Here is a 22,954-nt window from a genome sequence, read left to right on the forward strand (position 1 = left end):
GATTCAAAAAGATCTAGGAAAGATTGTACTGTGGACAGCGACTAACAGAATGGTATTTAACAAGGAGAAATGCAAAGTCCTACATCTGGGCAGGAAAAATGAAGAAAGCACATACAGAATGGGAGGAATTGGGCTAAGCAGCAGCACATGTAAAAAAGACTTGGTGTTACGTTTGTGTGGGCAAATAAGCGCAGAGACCACACAAGGGGTAAGGGACCACAAACACCAACGGGACAGAGCACTACATACTGCGGACTGGACTGATAGACAGACACAACATAGGGATGACAAATGACCAAAACACTTGCCATGCATACCTGTATACATAAGCAGATGATAAAGCTGTAAAAATATGAGGTATTGGTTTGTACATTGGCCAATGAACTTAAGCCGCAAAGCCACGACAAGGCTCCTCATGTCTTGTGGTCCCTACACTAGCAAGACACATCTACTAGAGGACCCTAAGGGACACCCTAGCACAGAAATTGCAAACAAATTCCGCAGGACAAGCAAACACAAAACTGATAGAAAATAAATGCAAGAACGGACATATACCAACAACACACCAAACACACTTCAAGCTGCAACGGACAAGGATACATGATCCAGCAGCACCAGACATAGTTCACACAGCAAACAGCAACAGCACAGATAACAGGACACAAGTCACACGGCAAGCTGAAACACAGAAATAACAGGACTGCTCACCCTGGACACCAAACAAACACTGAAAGGAGCTGGGTATATATGTGAGCAAAGACCCAGGGGATTGGCTAGCAGGAGATCACCACACCCAGCCAGCTCAAATCATTCCACATCTGTGGAGCTGTGCTGCTAGAAAACATAGTACTACAGGTCCCAGCAGCACAACCTAACACTTGGCTATACTAATAGATCATAGACTGAACATGAGTCAACAATGTGATGCAGCAGGCAAAAAGGCAAATACAGTACTGGGATGTATTAAGAGAAGCATAGAGTCTAGATCACGTGAGGTCATTATCCCCCTCTACTCTTCCTTAGTCAGACCTCATCTGGAATACTGTGTCCAGTTCTGGGCACCCCACTTTAAAAAAGACCAACAGGAGGCGGAGCTAAGCTATGCAGGAGTGAGACGCACGCTGCCCAGGATCCCTCCACAAACACCGGCAAGCTTACCTTAAAGTGATCCGAGAAGCGGAGAAAACCCCCCAAAACCGTGATGGTGAGAAAGAGAGGCACCGGGAAGCAGCTGGACGCCGCAGAAGAAGCACCGCCGACAATCCAGCACTACTTCGGGAGCCGCGGCTCGGCGGCTCCCCCCTCCAAGATGGCGCCGGCAGTACTGCACGCAGCCGACAGCGGGGGAGAGGAGGAGAGCGGGCAGAGGAGGGAGCGGGAGCCCCGCTGACAACACGCCGCCACCCCCTCCAAGATGGCACCGGAGCGCACGCTGGAAGCGTAGCACACAGCCGACAGCGGGGACAAGGAGGCTGGAGCAGAGGAGGAAGCAGGAGCCCAGGAGACCGGCAGAACAGATAAGTGGAGAGAGGCTGCAGAAGCCATATCGCCCCCAGAACCGCCCCAGAGTGATTCACAGGGCCTGAACTCCAAATATAGTGGGGGAAGCCAGCACACACTCAAAGCATTGCCCTCCCATCCCCCCCCAGCAGGGGATCATGACAGCGTCAGACCCCCAAAAACCAAAATAAACGGCAGACAGAGCCCCAGTAAGGCAGACAAAGGCATGGGCAGCGGAAGTGGCAGCCAGCAAGAGAGAGCGCAGAACCATAAACACAAATACCACAGAAGCGCAATAATTGCAGCCAGGCCCAAAACTCCTAACCACAATTCACAATACCAAGACCCATCGTCGGAGGATGAATGGGACTGGAGAGATCATTAGCGCGCATTACCAACCAAAAGCGACTTCCAAAGATTGGAGGCCTCCCATAAGGAAGCTATGCATATGTTACAACAAGAGATCAAACATGTGGGCAACCGTCTAAGCACAGTGGAAGAATCACACGAGAAGGCCCTATCCACACTAGAAGCGCACAGTCAAGCGATTAATGCACAAGCTATACAGATAGCGCACATTCTAACTCATATCGACGATATTGAAAATCGCCATAGGCGAAATAACTTTAGACTGAGGGGCTTATCGGAAGAGATCATACCCGCGCAATTGGACGATTGTGCCCGCAACTTTTTCAACTCACTAATGCAAAGAGGTCCCGAGAGCCAGATAGTGATCGACCGAATACATAGGGCTTTGGGCCCCAAGCCAGATAATCCAAATAGACCGCGAGACGTGATCTGTCGCATGCACTACTACAAGGATAAAGAAGCCATTATGAAAAAAGCCCACGAAATGAAAGATTCCATTATGCACAACGGCATCCCCATAGAAGTGTTCCCAGACCTAGCATGACGCACGCTACAGCTACGAAGGGCAGTAAGGCCGATTCTAGAAGTTCTGAGAACAAACCACATTCTCTACAGATGGGGGTACCCGTTTCAACTCACAGCAACAAGAAACGGGAAAACGGCCACCTTCAAATCCCCAGCAGATTTACCAGGTTTTTTAGGAACACTGGAACTACCTATGGTAGCGATTCCGGACTGGCCCTACGTCCCGGCGCTACCTATCGGGGCCCCAAGAGAACTATGGCAGGAGGCTAGACCACAAGAGACCTAGAACATCCAGGACCAACGGCAGGTCAAAGCGCTGAACACTAGACAAGAGACAGACACCAGCGACGAAAGATATATGGACTCAAGCCATAAAAACGCATCAAAAATGCACCAATGATCCTGAAGTTTGACCATTGATGGACCCCACGGGTGGAACTCTTAGGCTGGAGGGAGGGGGGCCACCCAGGGTAGTAACATAGGCTACCCAAAGAACTTGTTATTTTCTCTGTTTTCTCCGTACGGATGCATAAGAGTATAATTTATGCGGATAGGAAAAAATGTTAATTTTCAGCATATCACTTAAACACTGAGTGGCTTGCCGGTGGGAGTGGGGGGAGGGGGCTCACTCTGCTGCTAGGCCGCTTCTCCTCCCGGGATGGACGATGCCTATGTATCGCCCGCAGTCAACTATAGGATGGTTCCCCAATATGATAGATTGGAGACCCGAACTGCAATCGACAGGAAAACAATTTTCTGTCTCCTACCCCTAACCCACACCTCTCTTGAGTACTCATCTTCTCTTTCCTGGAACCAAACCCCACATTTATCTCGGATGCGACACATTTCAAGAGCCACCCACGCACCCAAAGTGAATATCCCATGGCTAGTCTGACCTTCTGCTCCTATAACTCTAGGGGACTGAATGCACCGGCTAAACGGGGCCAGATTTTATCCCACTTGCACAAGAAGCAGATTATGATAGCCCTCCTTCAGGAGACACATTATAAAACAGGCCAAATACCAAAAGGAAACAACAGACACTACACCAATTGGTACCACAGCACGCACCCAGATAAGAGAGTATGCGGAGTATCGATCGCAATACATAAGTCACTTCCACATAGAGTACTAGCTTCAAAAATAGATAATGAAGGGAGATATATCTTTTTAAAGCTTGATTTGGGAGGACACATACTAACAATAGCCAATGTTTATTCTCCAAATTCTAGACAGGTCCCATTCAGCTGCCACATCCTGGGAGAACTGGCGCGGTTCGCCACCGGCTCAAGGATAGTGCTCGGCGGGGATCTCAACCTCGGACTGGACCCGGATCTGGATTCGTCTTCGGGTAAGTCCGGACCCTCTTTGGCGGTATTGCGTAGACTGCGGAGACAACTGGCGGAGCTGAGACTCGTTGACCTCTGGAGGATTCTCCATCCGGGGGTCAGGGACTACAGCCACCACTCGGTGTCCCATAATAGCTACGGGAGGCTTGACTACATATTTGTCTCACACGACCTTCTAGATCTAGATCCCAAGTGTTTGATGGGCAATTTTATATGGTCGGACCACGCGCCTGTCTACGGGGCACTCCTAGGGCAGGAGAGAAAAGGGGGCCTGAACTCCTGGAGACTAAATGACAACCCCCTAAGTGACTCATGTTGTCTACAGGAGATCAGACAGACAATTGAGACATTTATAGACATACACAAAACAGACACAACACCGCCAACAGTACAATGGGAAGCCCTCAAGTGCGTGCTGGGAGGGGTTTTTATTTCCCACGGGACGCGCCTAAAGAGGGATAGGACGGGTAAATTATCAAGCCTGATCTCCCGATTAGATAGAGCGGAACAATCCAATAAAGCGAATCCCACACAGACCCTGAGCGCGGAAATCTCAGATTTACGCCAACAGGTGCTAAAAATAATGGATAAAAATCACCTCTGTATGAGAGATAAATTTAAAGGGAAATTCTATGAATATGGAAACAAGAGTCGATCATGGCTAGCACGAGCATTAAACCCCAGGGGTAACCAAACCTATATATTTGCGATGAAATCAAAAGAGAAAGGGAAAATCCACGCGACAAAAGATATTTTAGAATGTTTCCAGAACTATTATAGTGAGCTGTATAACATAGATAACCCAGTAGATCAAAGGGAGATAGACCAGTACTTGCAGACACACGCTCCGAAAGCAATATCCATAGATCAAGCAAGAGCACTAGAAGAGGACATCCGCGAGCAAGAAATAATCAAAGAAATCAAAGAATTAAAAATAGGGAAAAGTCCGGGCCCCGATGGCTTCACCCCCAGGTTTTACAAATCAATAGGAGATCTCATAGCGCCACTTTTAAGTAAAGCTTTTAACACAATCTCAGATAAACGCTCCTTCCCCCCACAGGCCATGCAGGCTACCATTACGGTGTTACCCAAACCAGGCAAAGACCCTACGGCATGTGAGAACTACCGCCCGATATCTCTACTAAACATTGACAGAAAGATCTTCGCGAAAATTATAGCTACACGCCTAGGCCCACTGACTCGGGACATTATAAACAGAGATCAAGTGGGATTCGTCCCTGGGAGAGAAGCCAGGGACAACACTATAAGAACACTATCCCCGGTGGAGCGAGCAAAAGAGGCAGGCACACCATTATGTCTGTTCTCGGTCGACGCTGAAAAGGCTTTCGACCGAGTCAACTGGATGTTTTTGGAGAAAACATTAAGACAGATAGGGCTAGGTAACAGATGTAGACAATGGATTATGGCACTTTACAACAAACCCACTGCACAAATAAGAGTGAATGGGGCGCTCTCTGATCCAATAAGCATAAAAAATGGAACACGCCAAGGATGCCCCTTATCCCCAACACTATACGCGCTAGTAATGGAATCACTGGCTAATGCCATCAGGGACAATAAAGAAATTACGGGATACGAGGCCATTGGGAACGAACATAAAGTAGCTTTGTTCGCAGATGACCTGCTGATTTATATGACAAACCCCCAAAAAGGTCTGCCCGCTGTCCTGCAAGAATGTAGAAAATATAGTAGGGTCAGCAATTTCAAGATCAATACGACCAAATTGGAGATATTAAACATTACACTCCAGGCAGAAGAGATCGCACAGCTATCAACAAAATACCCCTTAAGATGGCGGGAGGATCAAATAAAATATCTGGGAGTGGCCATGCCCTCAGAGACGGAGAAATTGTTTAAGCTAAATTTCGAACCCATTCTCACATCCATCACAAAAGATTTAGACAAATGGAGAGCACTGAACCTATCGTGGCTAGGCAGAATTAATGTACTTAAAATGAATGTATTGCCCAGACTCCTCTACCTCTTTCAAACAGTACCTATAAATATACCAAAAGATTACTTTGACAGACTTCAAAAAATCACAACCCGTTTCATATGGAAAGGATCTAGACCACGCCTTAGCTATAAACTGCTGACACAGAGGAAAACTAGAGGGGGATTGGGGCTCCCAGACCTACCGTGTTTCCCCGATAGTAAGACACCCCCGATTGTAAGACGTATCGGGGGTGTCAGGGGGGTCGGCCAATGTAAGCCGTTCCCCCGAAAGTAAGACATACCGTAGAAAAAAAAAATCATTACTCACCTCCCCCGGCGTTCTGTCGCGCTCCAGCAGGATGTCGCTCGCTCCTCGTCCCCGGCGCAGCATTGCTTTCTGAATGCGGGGCTTGAAATCCCCGCCTCCAGAAAGCTAATACACACGCCGTCAGCCAGTTACAGAATGGCTGTGATTGGCTGAAGGCGCACGTGGCTTCAGCCAATCACACTATTCAATGACATCATTGAATGGCTGTGATTGGCTGAAGGCGCACGTGGCTTCAGCCAATCACACCCATTCAATGATGTCATTGAATAGTGTGATTGGCTGAAGCCACGTGCGCCTTCAGCCAATCACAGCCATTCAATGCTGTCATTGAATGGCTGTAACTGGCTGACGGCGTGTGTATTAGCTTTCTGGAGGCGGGGATTTCAAGCCCCCACATTCAGAAAGCAATGCTGCGCCGGGGACGAGGAGCGAGCGACATCCTGCCGGAGCGCGACAGAACGCCGGGGGAGGTGAGTAATGATTTTTTTTTATTATAAGACATACCCCGAAAGTAAGACATAGTGGGGCTTTTGGGGATAAAAAGAAAGTAAGACACTGTCTTACTTTCGGGGAAACACGGTACGGTCTTACTACAGGGCTGCAATCGGTAAAATAGTACTAGATCTAACAAGAGAAACTTATACGGAACATTGGGTAGAACTAGAAAGATCAACTAAACAAATACAAGGTATATTTTGGTTAAATGGAGGTTTAGGAAGACGCGGAATTAAAGTATCCACTTTAATGAGGTCAATACTAAAAATATGGGACGGATTCGCAATAAAATGCGGACTGATAAAGACACCAGGACCATGGACACCCCTGAAGGGAAACCCAGACTTCCCTCAGGGGGATACGGGACTACATTTGCTAGAGGGTCTGGGCTTACAATGCCCGAGGGTGCGCGACATCACAGACAAGGATGGAATATTACGAATGGAAACGATCTCGGGAGGGGGGAGGCCGCGGGCAGGCGCGTGGCTCCAATATCATCAGATCGCTCACTACATAAGAACCTTGGGCCCGATGGCTATACTGACACAGCCTTCGACTCCCTTCGAGGAGCTATGTGAAACACCTCAGAAAAAGAAGGGAATGATCTCCGCGGTCTATGGCATTTTGGTCGCCGAGGGGGGTCGGGACGCCGGGGAGGGGTTCAAGAGATCCTGGGAGAAGGAGCTAGGACGAACCGTGCCAGCAGAGGACTGGGCAAAGGCCCAGTGTTTGACACACAAGATGACAGTATCAGGTAACCACCAAGAATTGAACTACAAGTTGCTTACGAGATGGTATCGTACTCCGGCAAGATTGGCTAGATTCTACACAGGGGTGTCGGACCAATGCTGGAGATGCTTGATGGAAACCGGGACACTTACACACATATGGTGGGCGTGCTCCCAAGTTTCACCCCTCTGGAAGGCGGTGGAGGAATTATACAATGCCTTAACCAGAGATTCTCTAACATTCACTCCCGAAATTGCCCTCCTGTCAGTTCTACCGGGGTCAATAGGGACAAATAAGAAAAGAATTCTCCGATTCTTTTTGCTAGCGACAAGGGTATCAATCCCCTGTCTTTGGAGATCGCAAACCCCGCCCTCCAGACTTAACTGGGTGACAGCGCTTGATGAGATTAGCCATATGGAGGAGTTGAGAGCAAGCGACGATAACAAATATACATCCTATCATGCGATTTGGGAGCCATGGCTGACTTTCCAAAGGTCAGTAGACTTCAATGGGTGGCTGCGGGGGGGCGACTCGCCCAACCAATAAATAAATTAGGGACTAACGGGCACGCCGAGATCTGAGGTATAAAGAGGTACTATTTACCCCCCTGTACTCTTCCTTCTTTCTTCTTACCAACCCCACCCCATCTGTTTACCTTTTTTCTTCTTCTTCTTTCTCTTACTATCTTACATTCTTTTCCTCCCAATACACCATATGATCAGTTCACAAGCAATGCTATCAAAAGTTGTATAGTGATCCGACGACCGCCACGTCCTGGTCACGCGTGGGGCGGGGTGGAAGCCGGATAACAGAACGAAAGTAAGTTAATGCAGTTACGATGTTGACAGTTTAAATGACTTAAGTAGCAACGTTAGACACGAAGATAAATTCAGCTGGAGGACAGCGTTGAAGTTTAAGGAGATATTTATTGTGGAAAATGAGAACAGATAAACAATGTATGTTATACGTTAATTTCAGTGTAATTAACATAAGTTAGGAACAGCGCGAAAACTGGATCCAGGAGCGACAGGAAAAGAAATGTTGTGTGTTGTATCTTGCAAAAAACCTTAATAAAATACTTTTGAACACAAAAAAGACCAACAAACTGGAGCAAGTTCAGAGGAGAGTTACCAAGATGGTGAGCGGTCTGCAAATCATGTCCTATGAGGAACGGTTAAAGGATCTGGGAATGTTTAGCTTGCAGAAGAGAAGGCTGAGAGGAGACTTATTAGCAGTCTACAAATATCTGAAGGGCTGTCACAGTGCAGAGGGATCAGCCCTATTCTCATCTGTACAAGGAAAGACTAGATGCAATGGGATGAAACTGGAAGGGAGGAGACACAGATTAGATATTAACAGTGAGGGGATCAATGAGGGGAACAGGCTGCCACGGGAGGTGGGGAGTTCTCCTTCAATGGAAGTGTTCAGAGGCCAGACAGACATCTGTCTGGGATGATTTCGTGAATCCTGCACTGAGCAGGGGGTTGGACCCGATGACCCTGGAGGTCCCTTCCAACTCTACCATTCTATGATTCTATGATGGGGTTCGCACAGAAATAGAGCATGCTGCGTTCTATATCTCGTGTTTACATGCTAATCTGAGGGGATCAATGTAAGTCTATTTACTTCTATTGACTCCATTCGCCACGTGTCACGTGCATCGCGGCTGTAATACGTGCTGAAATCACAGTCGTCTGAATGAGCCCTGTGGGTAAGGAACTGCCAGCTTGTACAGGATAGCGGACCTCTCAGGCGGCCGCTGCCCACAGAAAGTGAGTGGATGGATTATAATACTGCAGGCACTTTTCATGCAACTAAGGAACGCGCCCCAAAACTCATCACTACACAATCCGAGGCATACAGTTCTTGCAGTATTTGATAAAACGATCAGTAAAGCAGCACTTCCCGGACTCCCTGTTCTTTGTCCTCACTCTTTCCAAGTCTGTACCTTAGCCACATGCAGTGGGTCCTGCTCTCACCTTGGAGCTCTCATTTTGGGTTTAATGTGTTTTCTCCAGATTAGTGTAACTCTGACTGCAGCAGAGCTCCGCCGATCCGTGCCGTTCGCAACCCTCTGGGGTCTCCACCAAGTCATTGTGCATATACTTCTTGTTGTCTGCCTACTCTTTGCCATCCAACAATCCCGGACCCGAGAGGTCGGACTGATCCTTAATGTCTGTGTGAAGGAGTTGTGTCCTGTATACATCAATCATATATAAAGCTTCATGTCTTACTAGGAAGAATTTTATTTTTTAATTAAAAAGTCTTTTTTCTACCAAACATTCCTCCCAAAAACACAAACAAGCAGCCGCACTCGTAAATATTCTTGCTAACCTCTTCCCAAGGCTTTCTATTACAATGGCTAAGTGTTTTCAGGCTCTCTCTCGGCTTCCTGTGGATTGGCTTCTATACTGGGGACTTCTTGCTCTCTTTCCACATTTTCTTTTTTTCTTTGTAAGACTTTTCCTCCTGTGAAGCCCAGCAGTCCACCGCCAAGTGCAGCTGCAACACCAGCCACTTTAAATCCTGCCATCAGGCCAATAGGTCCCCCCACTATCCCACCAATGAGAGCCCCGGCGGCAGGAAGCAGAGACAGCTTGTACTTCAATGCCTTATAAAATATAGAAAAAAATGTTAGCACAAATTATAAATTCATTCTAAAGTACCGTTAAATGTAAGAAGTAGAAACAAAACAACTTGGAATAACAACACAGATGTGATCAGAGATCAGAATCCACAAATCTTTAAAGTGAACATGTCATCTATCCAATACCATGACAAGGAGTCTGATTTCATCAATGTATCACCTACTTTGGTGCTGTACTTCTCTAAAAAGTTCCAGTCTAATGAGCCGATTTCTGCAGGAAAGACAGCTCCGTTCCCGCTGCAGTGGCCAGGCTTGGTATTACATGCAAAGTTCCCACTCACTTCAGCTCTGTACACAAAAGCTCCAGCCCAGGAAACAGCCGATTGGAGGAGATCTTGGGCAGCAAACCCCTGCTGATCTACTTTTGATGGCCTTTCCTAAAGATAGGCCATTAATAGTTTACAACTGGACAACAGCATATTACATGTGTGGGTTTTGCGCACGTAATACTTGGAAACTAACTTTACATCACTTTCAACAGCGCCTCTCAGACAGCGCACAAAAAAGAACGAAATATGCTCTATCTTGGTATGTATTACATGCGCATGCGTGGCAGGCTAGTGTATGGGGACTAGTTGGCATGCAGCATTGTGTACCGCTGCGTGCTCCCCGCACTGGAAACACGCCCATGGCGCGCAGGAGAAAATTCCCGTGAGAGAGTCCTTATAGATACTTGGTCTGTGGTTACTATTATGAATGCTTGACCTATAGTCTGTGCAAAGCCCAATAAATATTAGAAGACCGTGACATAAATCTGACTGTAACTCGAAGAATGAGCATATTTTTGAATGTTGACTTTGAAAAAGTATTTGAAATGAAGTAGATGCAAAGTGTAGGATGTCTGCTTCTTAGTGCTTGAAGAAAGAATGTGATAGCATATCACAGCAGAGATTGATTTCTTCTTCACTGCTCCCTCCTTCTTCCTCATGTGTCATTTCTTTCTTATTTCCTTAATTGCTGTTTCCCTCAGCATTAGGGACGGCAGATCAATTGGGTTAATACAGAAGATTGCTGGTAGGCACAGTACCATTGATTCAGCAGCGGGAGCATATCCCTACCTTCCCCAGGTTCTTGGTTCCCTCTTCAACATTCACAGCAGCCGTGTTGACATGGTCTTCAATGCTGTCAATCTTCTCCTGCTGAGTCTGGATGCAAAGGAATTATGAGTGAGATTTCCCGCTGAGAAGCAGCAGAAAGCCAATACACACTATTTAATTTTTGTAATCAGGGACCCTGCAGCAGCTTTCATCTGTAGCGCTGTGTAGCTGCACAGCTGTTAATGGCAGTTCACTAATAGCACCTGATAAACAGTGCTGGAAGGGGAAAGAAATTAAAGTTAAAGATTTAACTATTAGTCATCTGCCTTCCTTCCACCTCTTGCTTCAAGAAGTCTAAACTAGATTTACAGCCGCCGCTGTTTGGTTTTAGATCCATACAAAGAACACAAAGTAGTCAATCGCAGATGTGAGAGAAGGGCCAACACTTTTAGGAAGTTGTTTTTGGATGTCATAAAATTTCAGTAATCACTTTTTGGCAATTAACAACAGTTACCTGATTTACCACCTGAATCGGCAATCTATTCTTACAAACAGTATAGCTGTAAGTCATTGGAACACATCTAGGTACCGTCTAATGGCCGACTCCAAGCACGTCTACTGCGTACCATGTCATTAATTAATCTTAGTTCTGTAGTAACACATCAGGATTAGATTTTAGCTTTTGTTATACAATTAAAAGGCTATTCCCAAGGTCACATTTAGGCTCTGTGACTTCTATATCTCAAACCATTAATCTTTGCAAATACACCAGCTCTGAACTCTAACCCCCATTAAACACCCCATCCCTATTCTCAGTTTGCCATTGGTTTCGCCTGGATACGGCCTCCAATATTTCCTTCACTCTGGTCAAGCATGCTCAATTCATCCTGTCTTCACTTCTATGTAAGTACACAGTCCCTGTCGTTAGCAACATATGGTCAGCATGCACAATCAGGCACTACCGTGTCTTTGCTCTCTTGCCCCTGCATTCAATAAGCTCAGCTGTGTTGGGGCAGAAGATGGCTAGAAGGCTGGAGGAGTGTTCAAACTGGGGACTGGGAGGGAGGGCAACCAGAGAGATAGGGCGGGGGGGGGGGGGGGGTTTAGGCAGAGACCTGGGACTAAGGAAATAAAATGTGGGTTGAGCGGAAGGGGGTTTAGTACACATAGAACTGATAGCTAATAGGACCATAAGAAGCATAATGAAAGCTGTATGGCAACGAGGTAAAGTGGGTGAGCTAGAAGCGAGAATGTCTGAAGAAAACTACGATATAGTAGGAATAACGTAAACATTGCTTGATGATAAATACAACTGGACAGTGGATTACAATCTCTTCAGTAGGGATTGTGGAAGCTGGAAAAGGGGGAGGGGTGTGTCTGTATGTTAAATCCTACTTAATGCTGATACTACGAGAAGATATAGATGTAGTAGATGAACACGTGGAATCTCTATGGGTATAAAAAAAAAGGGAGAGAAGACTGAAAAAGTCCTGATAGGAGTTCTCTATAGGCCACCAAAAATAACAGAAGAAACTGAAAACTTATTAGACAAATAGAAGAAGTGTCAAACCGCAATTAAGTAATTATTATGAGAGACTTTAATTATCCGGATTTAATATGGGAAGATGAAACCTGTGGATCACACAAGGGAGATAAGTTCTTGAAAACAATCAAAGATAACCACCTTAACCAAATTGTACAGGAGCCAACTAGAGGGAAGGCCACTCTGGACTTAATATTAACCAACAGACCGGTCAGAATCATGAGGGTGTAGGTTGAGAGACACTTAGGAAATAGTGACCACAATATAACTAATTTCCAGTTGTCTATTATAACTCTGTTTTTATTGAAATTTTCATGAAATACATATATGGGCAGACAATGTAGTAAATCCAAACATAAAACATGCGTTATCTTTACAGAAGAATTACAGTATGCAGTTGCATTCTCAAATTTAACAATTATTGTATCTTCTGCAAATAAAAGAAATCTACCTCATACAAAGGTCTTCCATTATTTTATTATTCCCTAATATTCATCAAAATTGTGGAACAAACAATAAAGCTCTTATTTATTACACACTAACCCGCGGCATAGCTTCCCAGCGACCACCTCCCACTACGACCAGTTACGTCATCTTCAACTTTCCCAACTGGTTCATATCATCTTGGCTATAGTACAAGGTTGTATTAGTGAATGGATTCATTCATTCCTTAATTTCATGGGGACTAAGGAAATTCTCCATAAACTCCCTCCACTTATTGAAAAATTGGGGGGCTTGAGATCCCACGCGTCGCTCAATCTCGATTCTCTCCAATTTAGATGTTTTAGCTGTTGTAGGACATCGCTTATCCCCGGAGGTTTAGATAACAACCTCAGGAGGCACCTCTGTGGTTTGTCAAACTCATAAATTGCGCCATGGATTATCATAAAATAAGTTTCCCGCCGCCGTTCGTTTGACACCGCCTTTCTCACAGAGTTACAGCTCTCAATTATTCCCTCGGGTAATTCCGAGTCCTGCAAGTCACAAGACCGTTTTTTGAACAAATTCGATCTGTTCTCTATCACCCACCCATCTCTAAATTTAGTGTATAGTACTGAAAACGAATATTTACATGAAAGGTTTTTAACTAGAGTATCAATAGGGTTAAGTATTGCCGCTCTTGATATATCAGCCTCTTCCTTGGAAAATTTTGTATTTATGCGTATGGGAGAAAATGTGATCCCAGTAAATTGTGTTTTTCACATAGATCTCTAAAAGTCCTATACCTAGGAGATTCTGGGTGCATAAGGTGTGGACTTTTATAATGCCTTTTTGCTGCCAAATTTTGAACATTTTATTTTCTCGCCCTTCCTTAAATTCTGGATGGTTCCATAGGTCCATGTGTTTGGAAATTTTAAACAGCAGGCCATATGTTTTATGAGCTATCTTTCAGGCTGCTATGGTGTCCCTAGCCATGACGGAATGTTTACTATCAATAGGAAGCTTAGAAAAGCCTGTGTGTAGGAGAGCGTTCAAGCTCCATGGGTGGAATAACTCCGCCTCTACGTCTGTATTTGAATAGTCATTGGATCCCCTTATCCAATCCAGAGAATGTCTCATGAGTAGAGATGAGCAAGCGTACTCGCTAAGGCAAATTACTCAAGCGAGTATTGGCATTTTCGAGTACATGCCTGCTCGTGCCAAAAGATTCGGGGGCCGGCGGGGGTGAGCGGTGAGTTGCAGGAGTGAGCATTGACTAAATTAAGATGATAGTTTTTAAGGTCAGTTCCAGCAACTATACCCCGGGGAGAGATATCAAGCAATTCGCATTTAGTAGCGTTTACCTTGAAACCTGAACTTTTCCCAAAACACTTTAATATATCAAAGACCCGTGGCAAATCAGTATGCGGTCGACCAAGAGCTATCAGGATATCATCCGCTCCAGTTGTCATTTAATAGGAAGCCTTATCAGAGAGCGACAAAAATACTAGACTTTAGTAAAGCAAAATTTGATCCGCTCAGAATTACTTTTGGCAACATTACATGGGACAACGTCCTCAAAAATAATAGTACAGGCAACAAATGGGAAAAGTTTAAAAACATCCTATATGCTTCATGGGAGCAGTTTATACCCTTTAAAAAGAACTACAGATAGAAGGAAACCAATGTGGCTCTATAAGACTGTAAGGAGGGCAAGAAGTCAAAAAAAAAAAAAAGTCAGTTACTAAAATAAGAAGGCAGTGAAGAAGCGCTAAAAGCATACAGGGGAAAAAACTAATTATATAAGGAAAAGATAAAAACTGCCAAGGAGGAGGAAGAGAGACACATTGCCAAGGAGAGCAAAAATAACCCTAAACTATTTTTCGGTTATATAAACGTAAAAGAATTTGCACTGAAAGCACTGGCTCTTTAACAAATAATGCAGGAGAAATCATAATAGATGATGAACGGAAGGCGAATCTATTAAATAGTATTTTCTCAAGTACATTCACAAAAGAAATATCACATGAGATACAAAGGGATAAAATTAACCCCCCAACTTAATATCACCTGCCTAACGCAGGAGGAAGTGCTGAGCCGGCTAAAGAAAAAAAGATTAAAATCGACAAATCGCCGAGTCCAGATGAAATAAATCCAAGGGTTCTAAGGGAATTAAGTAACGTGATAGATAGACCGCTATTTCTTATATTTAGGGACTCTATTGAGACTGGGGTTGTACCACTGGATTAGCGCATTGCTAATGTGGTTCCAATATACAAAAAGGGGTCAAGAAGAGAGCCTGGTAACTACAGGCTGGTAAGTCTCACTTTAATAGTTGGAAAAATATTTAAGGGGTTTCTAAGAGATGCCATCCTGAAAGGAGAACAATGGAATAACTCCTCACCAGCATGGGTTCATGAGGGGGCAATCATGTCAAATCAACTTGATCAGCTTCTACAATAAAGTAAGTTCTAGGCTGGACCGGGGCGAGTCTATTGATCTCTAAATATTTCTAAAGCATTTGACACAGTGCCGCATAATAGGTTGATATATAAAATGAGACAGCTCGGACTGGGTGAAAACCTGTGTATCTGGGTAAAGAATTGGCTCAGAGATAGAAAGCAGAGGGTGGTAATAAATGGTTCGTACACTGATTGGGCCACCGCTGCTAGTGGAGGGCCACAGGGTTCAGTATTGGGCCCCATTCTGTTCAATATGTTTATCAATAATCTGATAGAGGGACTGCACAGTAAAATATTAATATTTGCAGATGACACAAATTATAAAGATAATACAATGGAGGACAATGTACGGTAACAAATGGACCTAGATAAGCTGGGAATAGTGTAGATAGAGAAAGGTTTGAGGGTGGAAAACCCGGAGGAAGGTGATAACTAGAGATGAGCGAGTATACTCGCTAAGGGCAATTGCTCGAGCGAGCATTGCCCTTAGCGAGTACCTGCCCGCTAGGGAGCAAAGATTTGGCTGCCAGCGGCGGGAGAGAGCGGGGAGATCTCTCTCTCCCCCCCCCCCCCCCCCCCGCTGACTGCCGCAACTCACCTGTCACCTGCGCCGGCAGCTGAACCTTCTCTGCCGATCGGGGAGATACTTGCTAAGGACAATGCTCGATCGAGTAATTGTCCTTAGCAAGTATGCTTGCTCATCTCTGGTGATAACCAATAGTGTTCTGGAATTATAGGTGTATGGAATTGTATAGGTGCTGCCTGCCAGTAAACGCTCCACCTAGGTGGGCGTGAATGTGACAAGGAGAAAGGAAAACCTGGTGAAAAAGGCGCAACACTCTAAGCTTGGAAGAAACTGAAGTTCACTTACTGGGTTTTGATGTTGTCCAATAAAAGAGAAGTTCTTTCACTACCATATCCATGACCTTGAGTTTCTACCAAGCTTAGAGTGTTGTGCCTTTTTCACCAGCCTTTTTTTTTTTAACTTTCTCCTAGATAAGTTGGGGGCTTGGGTAGGAAACTGGCAAATGAAGTTCAACATCAAAAAATGTAAGGTTATGCACATGAGCAGGGGAACCGGATGTTACCAGTATACTCTAAATGGGGTACTGCTAGGAAAAAGACTTGCCGGTACTAGTGGACTGTAGACTTAACTGTAGCAATCCATGCCAGTCAGCTGCTGCAAAAGCAAGTTTTAGGGTGCATTAAAAGAGGTATAGGGGCGAGAGCATTATTCTCCCACTATATAAGGCACTTGTCAGGCCTCACATGGAATACTGCGCACAGTTCTGCATAACAGTACTCAGGAAAGATGTTGCAGTGCTTGAGAGGGATCAAAGAAGGGCCAGTAAATTAATACATGGAATGGAAGGACTAGAATACCCGGAGAGGCTATTGAAATTGGGATTACTCACCCTGGAAAAAAGACAGTTAAGGGGCGATCAAATAACTATGTATAAATACATGAGGGGACGATACAAGGATCTCTCCCATGATCTGTTTATACCCAGGACTGCCACGGTAACAAGAGGGCATCCGCTATGTCTAGAGGAAAGCAGGTTTCATCACCAACATAGAAGGGGGTTCTTTACTGTAAGAGCAGTGAGACTGTGGAACTCTCTGCCTGAGGATGTGGTGATGGCAAAATCCATAGAGAAGTTTAAGAGGGACTTGATGTCTCTCTAGAGCGGAAGGATATTACAGGATATAGACATTATTAACCAGCAGGAACTGTTGATCCGGGTAACTTCCTACTGCCGGACTTGGGAGTAAGGTAGAACGTTTTCAAATGTTGATCAAGGGATTAATCTGACTGCCATTATGAAGTCAGGAAGATTTTTTTCCCCCCAAAATAGGGTAAATTGTCTTCCGCCTCACTGTTTTGTTTTTTTTGCCTTCCTCTGGATTAACAAGAGGGGGTGGAAACAGGCTGAACTAGATGGATATTTGTCAGTTATCAGCCTAGCATAGCATACTTACCATGTAGCTCCCCCTCCTCTTGACAATACATTAACTATTTCATATGCACAGTTCAGTTAGTCTTATCAAGGCTGTGAGACAACTTTTGCAGAGCAACAGCCCCATCCTCTCTTCACAGTCTGTAAATAAAGCTCAGGAGGAGGACAAAGGGTTAATCAAAGCATTACTGGTCAATGCATAGAGGTGTGAGGTTCCATGAGGTGATACAAGTGCTTCTGGGAACTGTTGTTTCCCAGGTAGAAATTCTGGTCATGTGACTGAGCAGAAGGACCACCTAGTTTTTTTAGAGAAGAAACCTTAACCCCCAGCAGTTCAGGATGAGCTCCGGTAGTTCTGCAGGAAAAGGACATTACAGTTTAGGAGGAACAGAGCTTACTCTACTTTAAATAGCTGAAACTCCGGTTCTATCAGAGCTGCCAATATGCTCTGAAATGTCACCAAAAGCATGTTCATATCCCTTAGAGAACCAGAGTTATAGCCATCTGAGGTGGATTCTGGAATACTGAATTTACGGCAGTGAATTTTAGTCAATGTGCAGAGTAGAAAAGGAGGGGAGACTAGTGAAAACAGATAAGCTCATCTCCCATCAATAAGAAAGCATATTTGCTCTCTGATTGTCACATATGGGGGTTTCCCAGAAAAGGAATGAAATGATGAGGACTTGCTCACCTAATCATTTCTCTACACCGTTTAATTTTGCAGATACTGCAGTTATTGTTGACTGTGGCTTCTACATGTTTTTACAGAAAAAAAAAATAACTTTTTTCCCTCATACAAGGCTTTAAATATTGAAAAAATGAAAACAGAAAATCATTTCGCTTCCCATAAATAGGAAGAAAAAAAATTTGAAAAAATCGTATATACTTCAGAATGGTACCAATGCAAACTACATGTTTTCCCACAAAATACATGCCTGATACAGCTCTGTCGACTGAAAAATAAAAATGTTCTGGTCCTGAAATATTATGCCACACAAAAAAGTATTTTTGTAAAAAAATGGTTATACTGCGCAAAAAGTGGTAAAACACCCTATAGTGGTAAAACCTCTGTAAATGTGGTGTTGTAATAATCATAATGGCTCTTAGAATAAAGGTAACAATCTTTATACCACACTGCGAATGCCATAAACGTAAATCACAAAAAACGGCTGAGAATTAGCTTTTTTACCATTGCCCACAGCAAAAAAAAAAATAAAAAAAATTTATATATATAAAATGGTTTTCAATACATTATATGTACCCAAAATTGATTCCTATAAAAGACCAGAACTCGTCCGGCAAATACTGGCTCTTAAGGCTAAAATTAGTTATGGGGTTAACAATGCACTAAGTTCCACCAAGTTCTGCATCAAATGTTTTTACATGAGACATAAATTCAATGCGACATTTTCAGGAAGATGCTTTGCATTTTACCCTGACTGGTTAACCAGCACATTGTAAGCTTGGAGGTTGTGTTTCCTAGAGCTCTAAACAGAATGGTAGATTGACAACAGGCTTAGTGGCGATTCCCTGCCACTGTACACTATTACCCCTTCTCACAGAGGTGTGGGTTGCGTATAAGGCAGACTCAGGAGCCCAGTCTGATGCATCCTTGGTGGGTGTTGCCTGTTTGAAACAGCTGATACCAGCCGCAAACAGCCATGATTCGATCCAGTTCCAATTGCAGTTGTTTGACAGCTTACATGCACTGCCAAACCACCCCCCCCCCCCCCCCCCGATGCACTGATGGGGTGACGATGGTTGCCATGACATCCTTGAGCCTGGAGGCTTCCAATGTTGTTATGTATTTGACCATATTAGGCCCTGCCACGCTAAAAATACAATATATTGCAATACTGATTTCTGAGAGTTGCAGCTGCAGTTACAAGCACTGGCCACTAAACAGAGGATGGAGCAGCACACTGGTATGTTGGTGTAACTCTCCAGCGAAAGTTGTGAGGCAATAGGATGACATATTCAACTTCTCTGTTATATAATTAAAAAAATAGCAGTGGATAACAATGATAAAATCGGCATAGGGAAACAAACAAAAAATAAATAAAAATATGAGAGACAGACAGAGAGAGAGGGACAGACACTGACTGACTCGCCACTAATTCGCTAACTTTTTGGTGTCGTTCAAACTTACTTGAAGAGCACAACCATTTTTTAGGTCCTAAATAGGAAAAGTAAAAGGATCACAACTCGATTATTCGATTCTAAGTGTGAAAGTAAGTGACCCCCTACGTAATGTACCTAATCTAATTCTCTAACTTCTCGGTGTCGTACAAACTTGAAATTTGGTACCACCATTCTTTAGGTCCAAAATATGAAAAGTAAAGGGATTGCAACATCAATATTCAATTCTAAGCATGAAAAACGATGCAACAATCTACCATACATGAGAGGGTTATTTTCTCAGAAACTATAAAGCCGAGGGAAATGATTTCTATACTGAGGAGAATCTACCTCCCCTCTATGTGTATATACTGAGGAGAATCTACCTCCCCTCTATGTGTATATGCTGAGGAGAATCTACCTCACCTCTATGTGTATATACTGAGGAGAATCTAACTAGCCTCTCTGTGTATATACTGAGGAGAATCTACCTCACCTCTATGTGTATATGCGGAGGAGAATCTACCACACCTCTATGTGTATATACTGAGGAGAATCTACCACACCTCTATGTGTATATACTGAGGAGAATCTATCTCACCTCTATGTGTATATACTGAGGAGAATCTACCTCCCCTCTATGTGTATATATGGTGGAGAATATAACTGACCTCTGTGTATATACTGAGGAGAATCTACTGAAATACTGTAAAGAACATAAGTAAGCGACCATAAACTGCAGGGATGGAGCATGCCTTTAAGGCTAAGAAGGGGCTACAACCTACAGTCTGACGGTAAATTTGAATAAAAAGGGGTGTTACCTTTAAGGGTAAAAAGTGAGTAGAGTGAGAGGGGTGGCACATTCTGCAGAGCGACATCGGTGTATGCAGTCTGAGGAGAATCTAACACTCCTCTATATGTATACATATTTTATTCCTTGGTTCCTCTGAAGTAAAAACGACTTTATAAAATTTTCTGTGCGAACAACAAGTAAACACCTTTAGCAAAGTAACTTGGGCGAAGTCAGAGATATCAGCTTGTAATACCATAAATTACAGAAAAATATATAATGAAGCAGAGCACGAGTAGAAGTGTGCCGGATTGACACATACAGTCAGAGACCATGAACACAAGGCAAAGTAAAGTGAAATGAAGATATGAAAATTAGGTAAAATAAGGTAAAATATAAAGGCTTCCAAAAAGCTCTTATGGGAGATCCATGTGATATAAAATAGCAAAAATAATAGCATCACGGTATATCAATAGAATGGAGCATTCGAGCGGTACACTAAGTCACTATAAGACAGGTTGTTCGTTATAAAACAGGATTGTTATATACCCATACATCTCATTTAACCACATCATTGTGCTTTTTGCCCCATTTTGCTACCATTTAGAAATTCTTAAAAGTTTTCCAATACATTGCATTGTACGCTAAATGGCATGATTGAAAAAAAACAACTCATCCTGCAAAAAACAAGCCCTCATGTAGATATGGCAATAGAAAAATAATAAAAAAAAATGTTAAAGTGGGAATAACTGCAGAATGTGACCTGCACATAGGAGCATCAATGACCCTTGGCCATGAAAGGATAAAATTAGGGTTGGGGAGGGCAACTACACATGTAGAGGGCAAGATCGTGTATACTGAGAACTGGGACAGATTAATGAACCTGAGTGGAGAAAAGAGGGAGGAGTTAGAAAAGTTAGAAAAAAGGAGTTTAAAATAAAGAATAACCAAGGAACCTGTAGATTGTATTTTGACCAATGCTAGAAGTCTGACCAATTAAAGCGATGAACCGGAAATAAAGTCCGAGTAAAAATATGACACGGAAATAAGTGGGGAATGAGTGGCTGACAGCCGACTCAGTGCTTAAAGACCCTTTTACACATCCCAACTGTTGGGCATGGAAATTTGTTAACATTTATTAGCCCGATTAGGAGGCTAAAACAGACATCGATCAGCCGATGCACAAGTGATCGTGGGCAATCTACTGACGGAGACAAACCCATGGCATGTAAACCAGATGGAGAACAGTTATTTCTATGTACAAATTTAATCTGTACCGCTAACACTAGCCAATATCCCCACCATCCCCAGAGTCCGAGATTTATAATATCCAGCCAGTGTATACCAACTGTCTGACCTAGGCCAACCCTCCCAATCTACTGAAAGGCAAAAGGTCTCAGATTCAATATTAGGAAGGGAGCCTCTCCATGATATACAGGATATAATCTCTGAGGGATCAAATGGGAGCGTTGTGGAGGGCATATGGGAATTTGGGCAATAGTTTTATTTGCAATAAATGAAGTCGGCCTTTGAGAGTTAAAGGAAGAGAGACCCAGTATCCAGCCAATCCAAGAACGCAATAGAATCTAGACGTGTTTAGTTACCCGTATCCCCAAGAGAGATGAAAGCGATAACTATGGAGGTCATGGTACAGCTCTTCAGCAGACTTACAGACGGATGCATTTCAGGATGTTAGGAGCTAATGCCGATCACAGCTACATTGTGCTATTTTGTATCCGACGCGGCTGAGAGTCGCCATGCAGGGGAAGACATTTTTTCTTTGATACTTCTATGGATGCCGCCTCCTGGGTTAATATACATGAAGAATAGTTACGTAACAGTAATAAGTAGTCCTTCTTATTACTGGATTATTGGTCTCTACTATTTGACCGCCTGATATTATTTGTTGGATCAGTGGGAGGTTCCTGGATACGCTCCTTGTTAATAGTCATCTTGCTTGATTTTTTTGACCATTATCATTATGCCTAGATGTTTAGAGCCATAGGGGGCATGGGTATACGTGTATGGGGTAGGGTGTAACAGGGTGCTTTTCTTTTCTCCACTGGGGTCTCCTTCTCTACCATGCAATGCCATCGGCATCCTAAATTAATATTATTTTGTGGAATGTGTGGCTATGGGGGACTAAAATAAAAGATATGCCATCTCCTCACCTATTCAAGAATTTCAACCAGCAATTGTTTCTCTATTAGAAACCCAATTTAAAGCCCCTGTCCACTGGCTTCACCATTCTGTATGGGCACTTACTTTTCATTCTGTGTACTTGAGTTCTTCGCATGGAGTAAGTGAGCCAATTCATAAATATCTCCTTTAGGTGAGTCATCTTATATATTCTATCGGGAGATTCGTTTGTCTTAAATGTATTACCAAGTAAAAGAATTCTTTGATGGTAGCAGTAAATATTGGTTCCTCCTCCGTGTCTGTGATGTTGGAGGCTGTGAAGGCATTTAGACGTGGTCCTCATATGCCGTTAGGGCCGTTCAACAACGAGCTTTGGATGCAGAGCAAGTGGATGAGTATTCTCAGCCTCAACTGACGGATCATCTGAGAGGCGATGCAAAGCAGAAGTGTCTGCTTATGAAGCGGAGGATCTTTGAGGAGGAGGTCATTTTTTTGGCTTCTATATCTTGGGTACAGTAATCATCATTTAAGGCCCCTTTCACACGAGCGTATATCGGACGCCGTTTTCACGGCCGGCCAATATACTCTA

The 22,954-nt window shown here is 43.8% G+C and overlaps 1 protein-coding gene across 3 annotated transcripts in view; it reads right to left on the reverse strand.

Annotated features, from left to right (window-relative positions):
* Positions 1-9,479: 9,479 nt before the first annotated feature.
* Positions 9,480-22,954, reverse strand: part of STX17 (syntaxin 17) — a 52,583-nt gene continuing 39,108 nt past the window's right edge. For all 3 annotated transcript variants that reach the window (XM_066585698.1, XM_066585697.1, XM_066585700.1), the window contains exons 7-8: positions 10,957-11,043; positions 9,480-9,862 (exon numbers count right to left, since the gene is read on the reverse strand). In XM_066585698.1, coding sequence (XP_066441795.1) covers positions 9,614-9,862; positions 10,957-11,043 — 336 coding nt within the window. In that variant the 3' untranslated portion in view covers positions 9,480-9,613. The remainder of the gene's footprint in view (positions 9,863-10,956; positions 11,044-22,954) is intronic.

The sequence above is a fragment of the Eleutherodactylus coqui genome, chromosome 12 (assembly GCF_035609145.1).
Source record: "Eleutherodactylus coqui strain aEleCoq1 chromosome 12, aEleCoq1.hap1, whole genome shotgun sequence".
Lineage (NCBI taxonomy): Eukaryota > Metazoa > Chordata > Amphibia > Anura > Eleutherodactylidae > Eleutherodactylus > Eleutherodactylus coqui.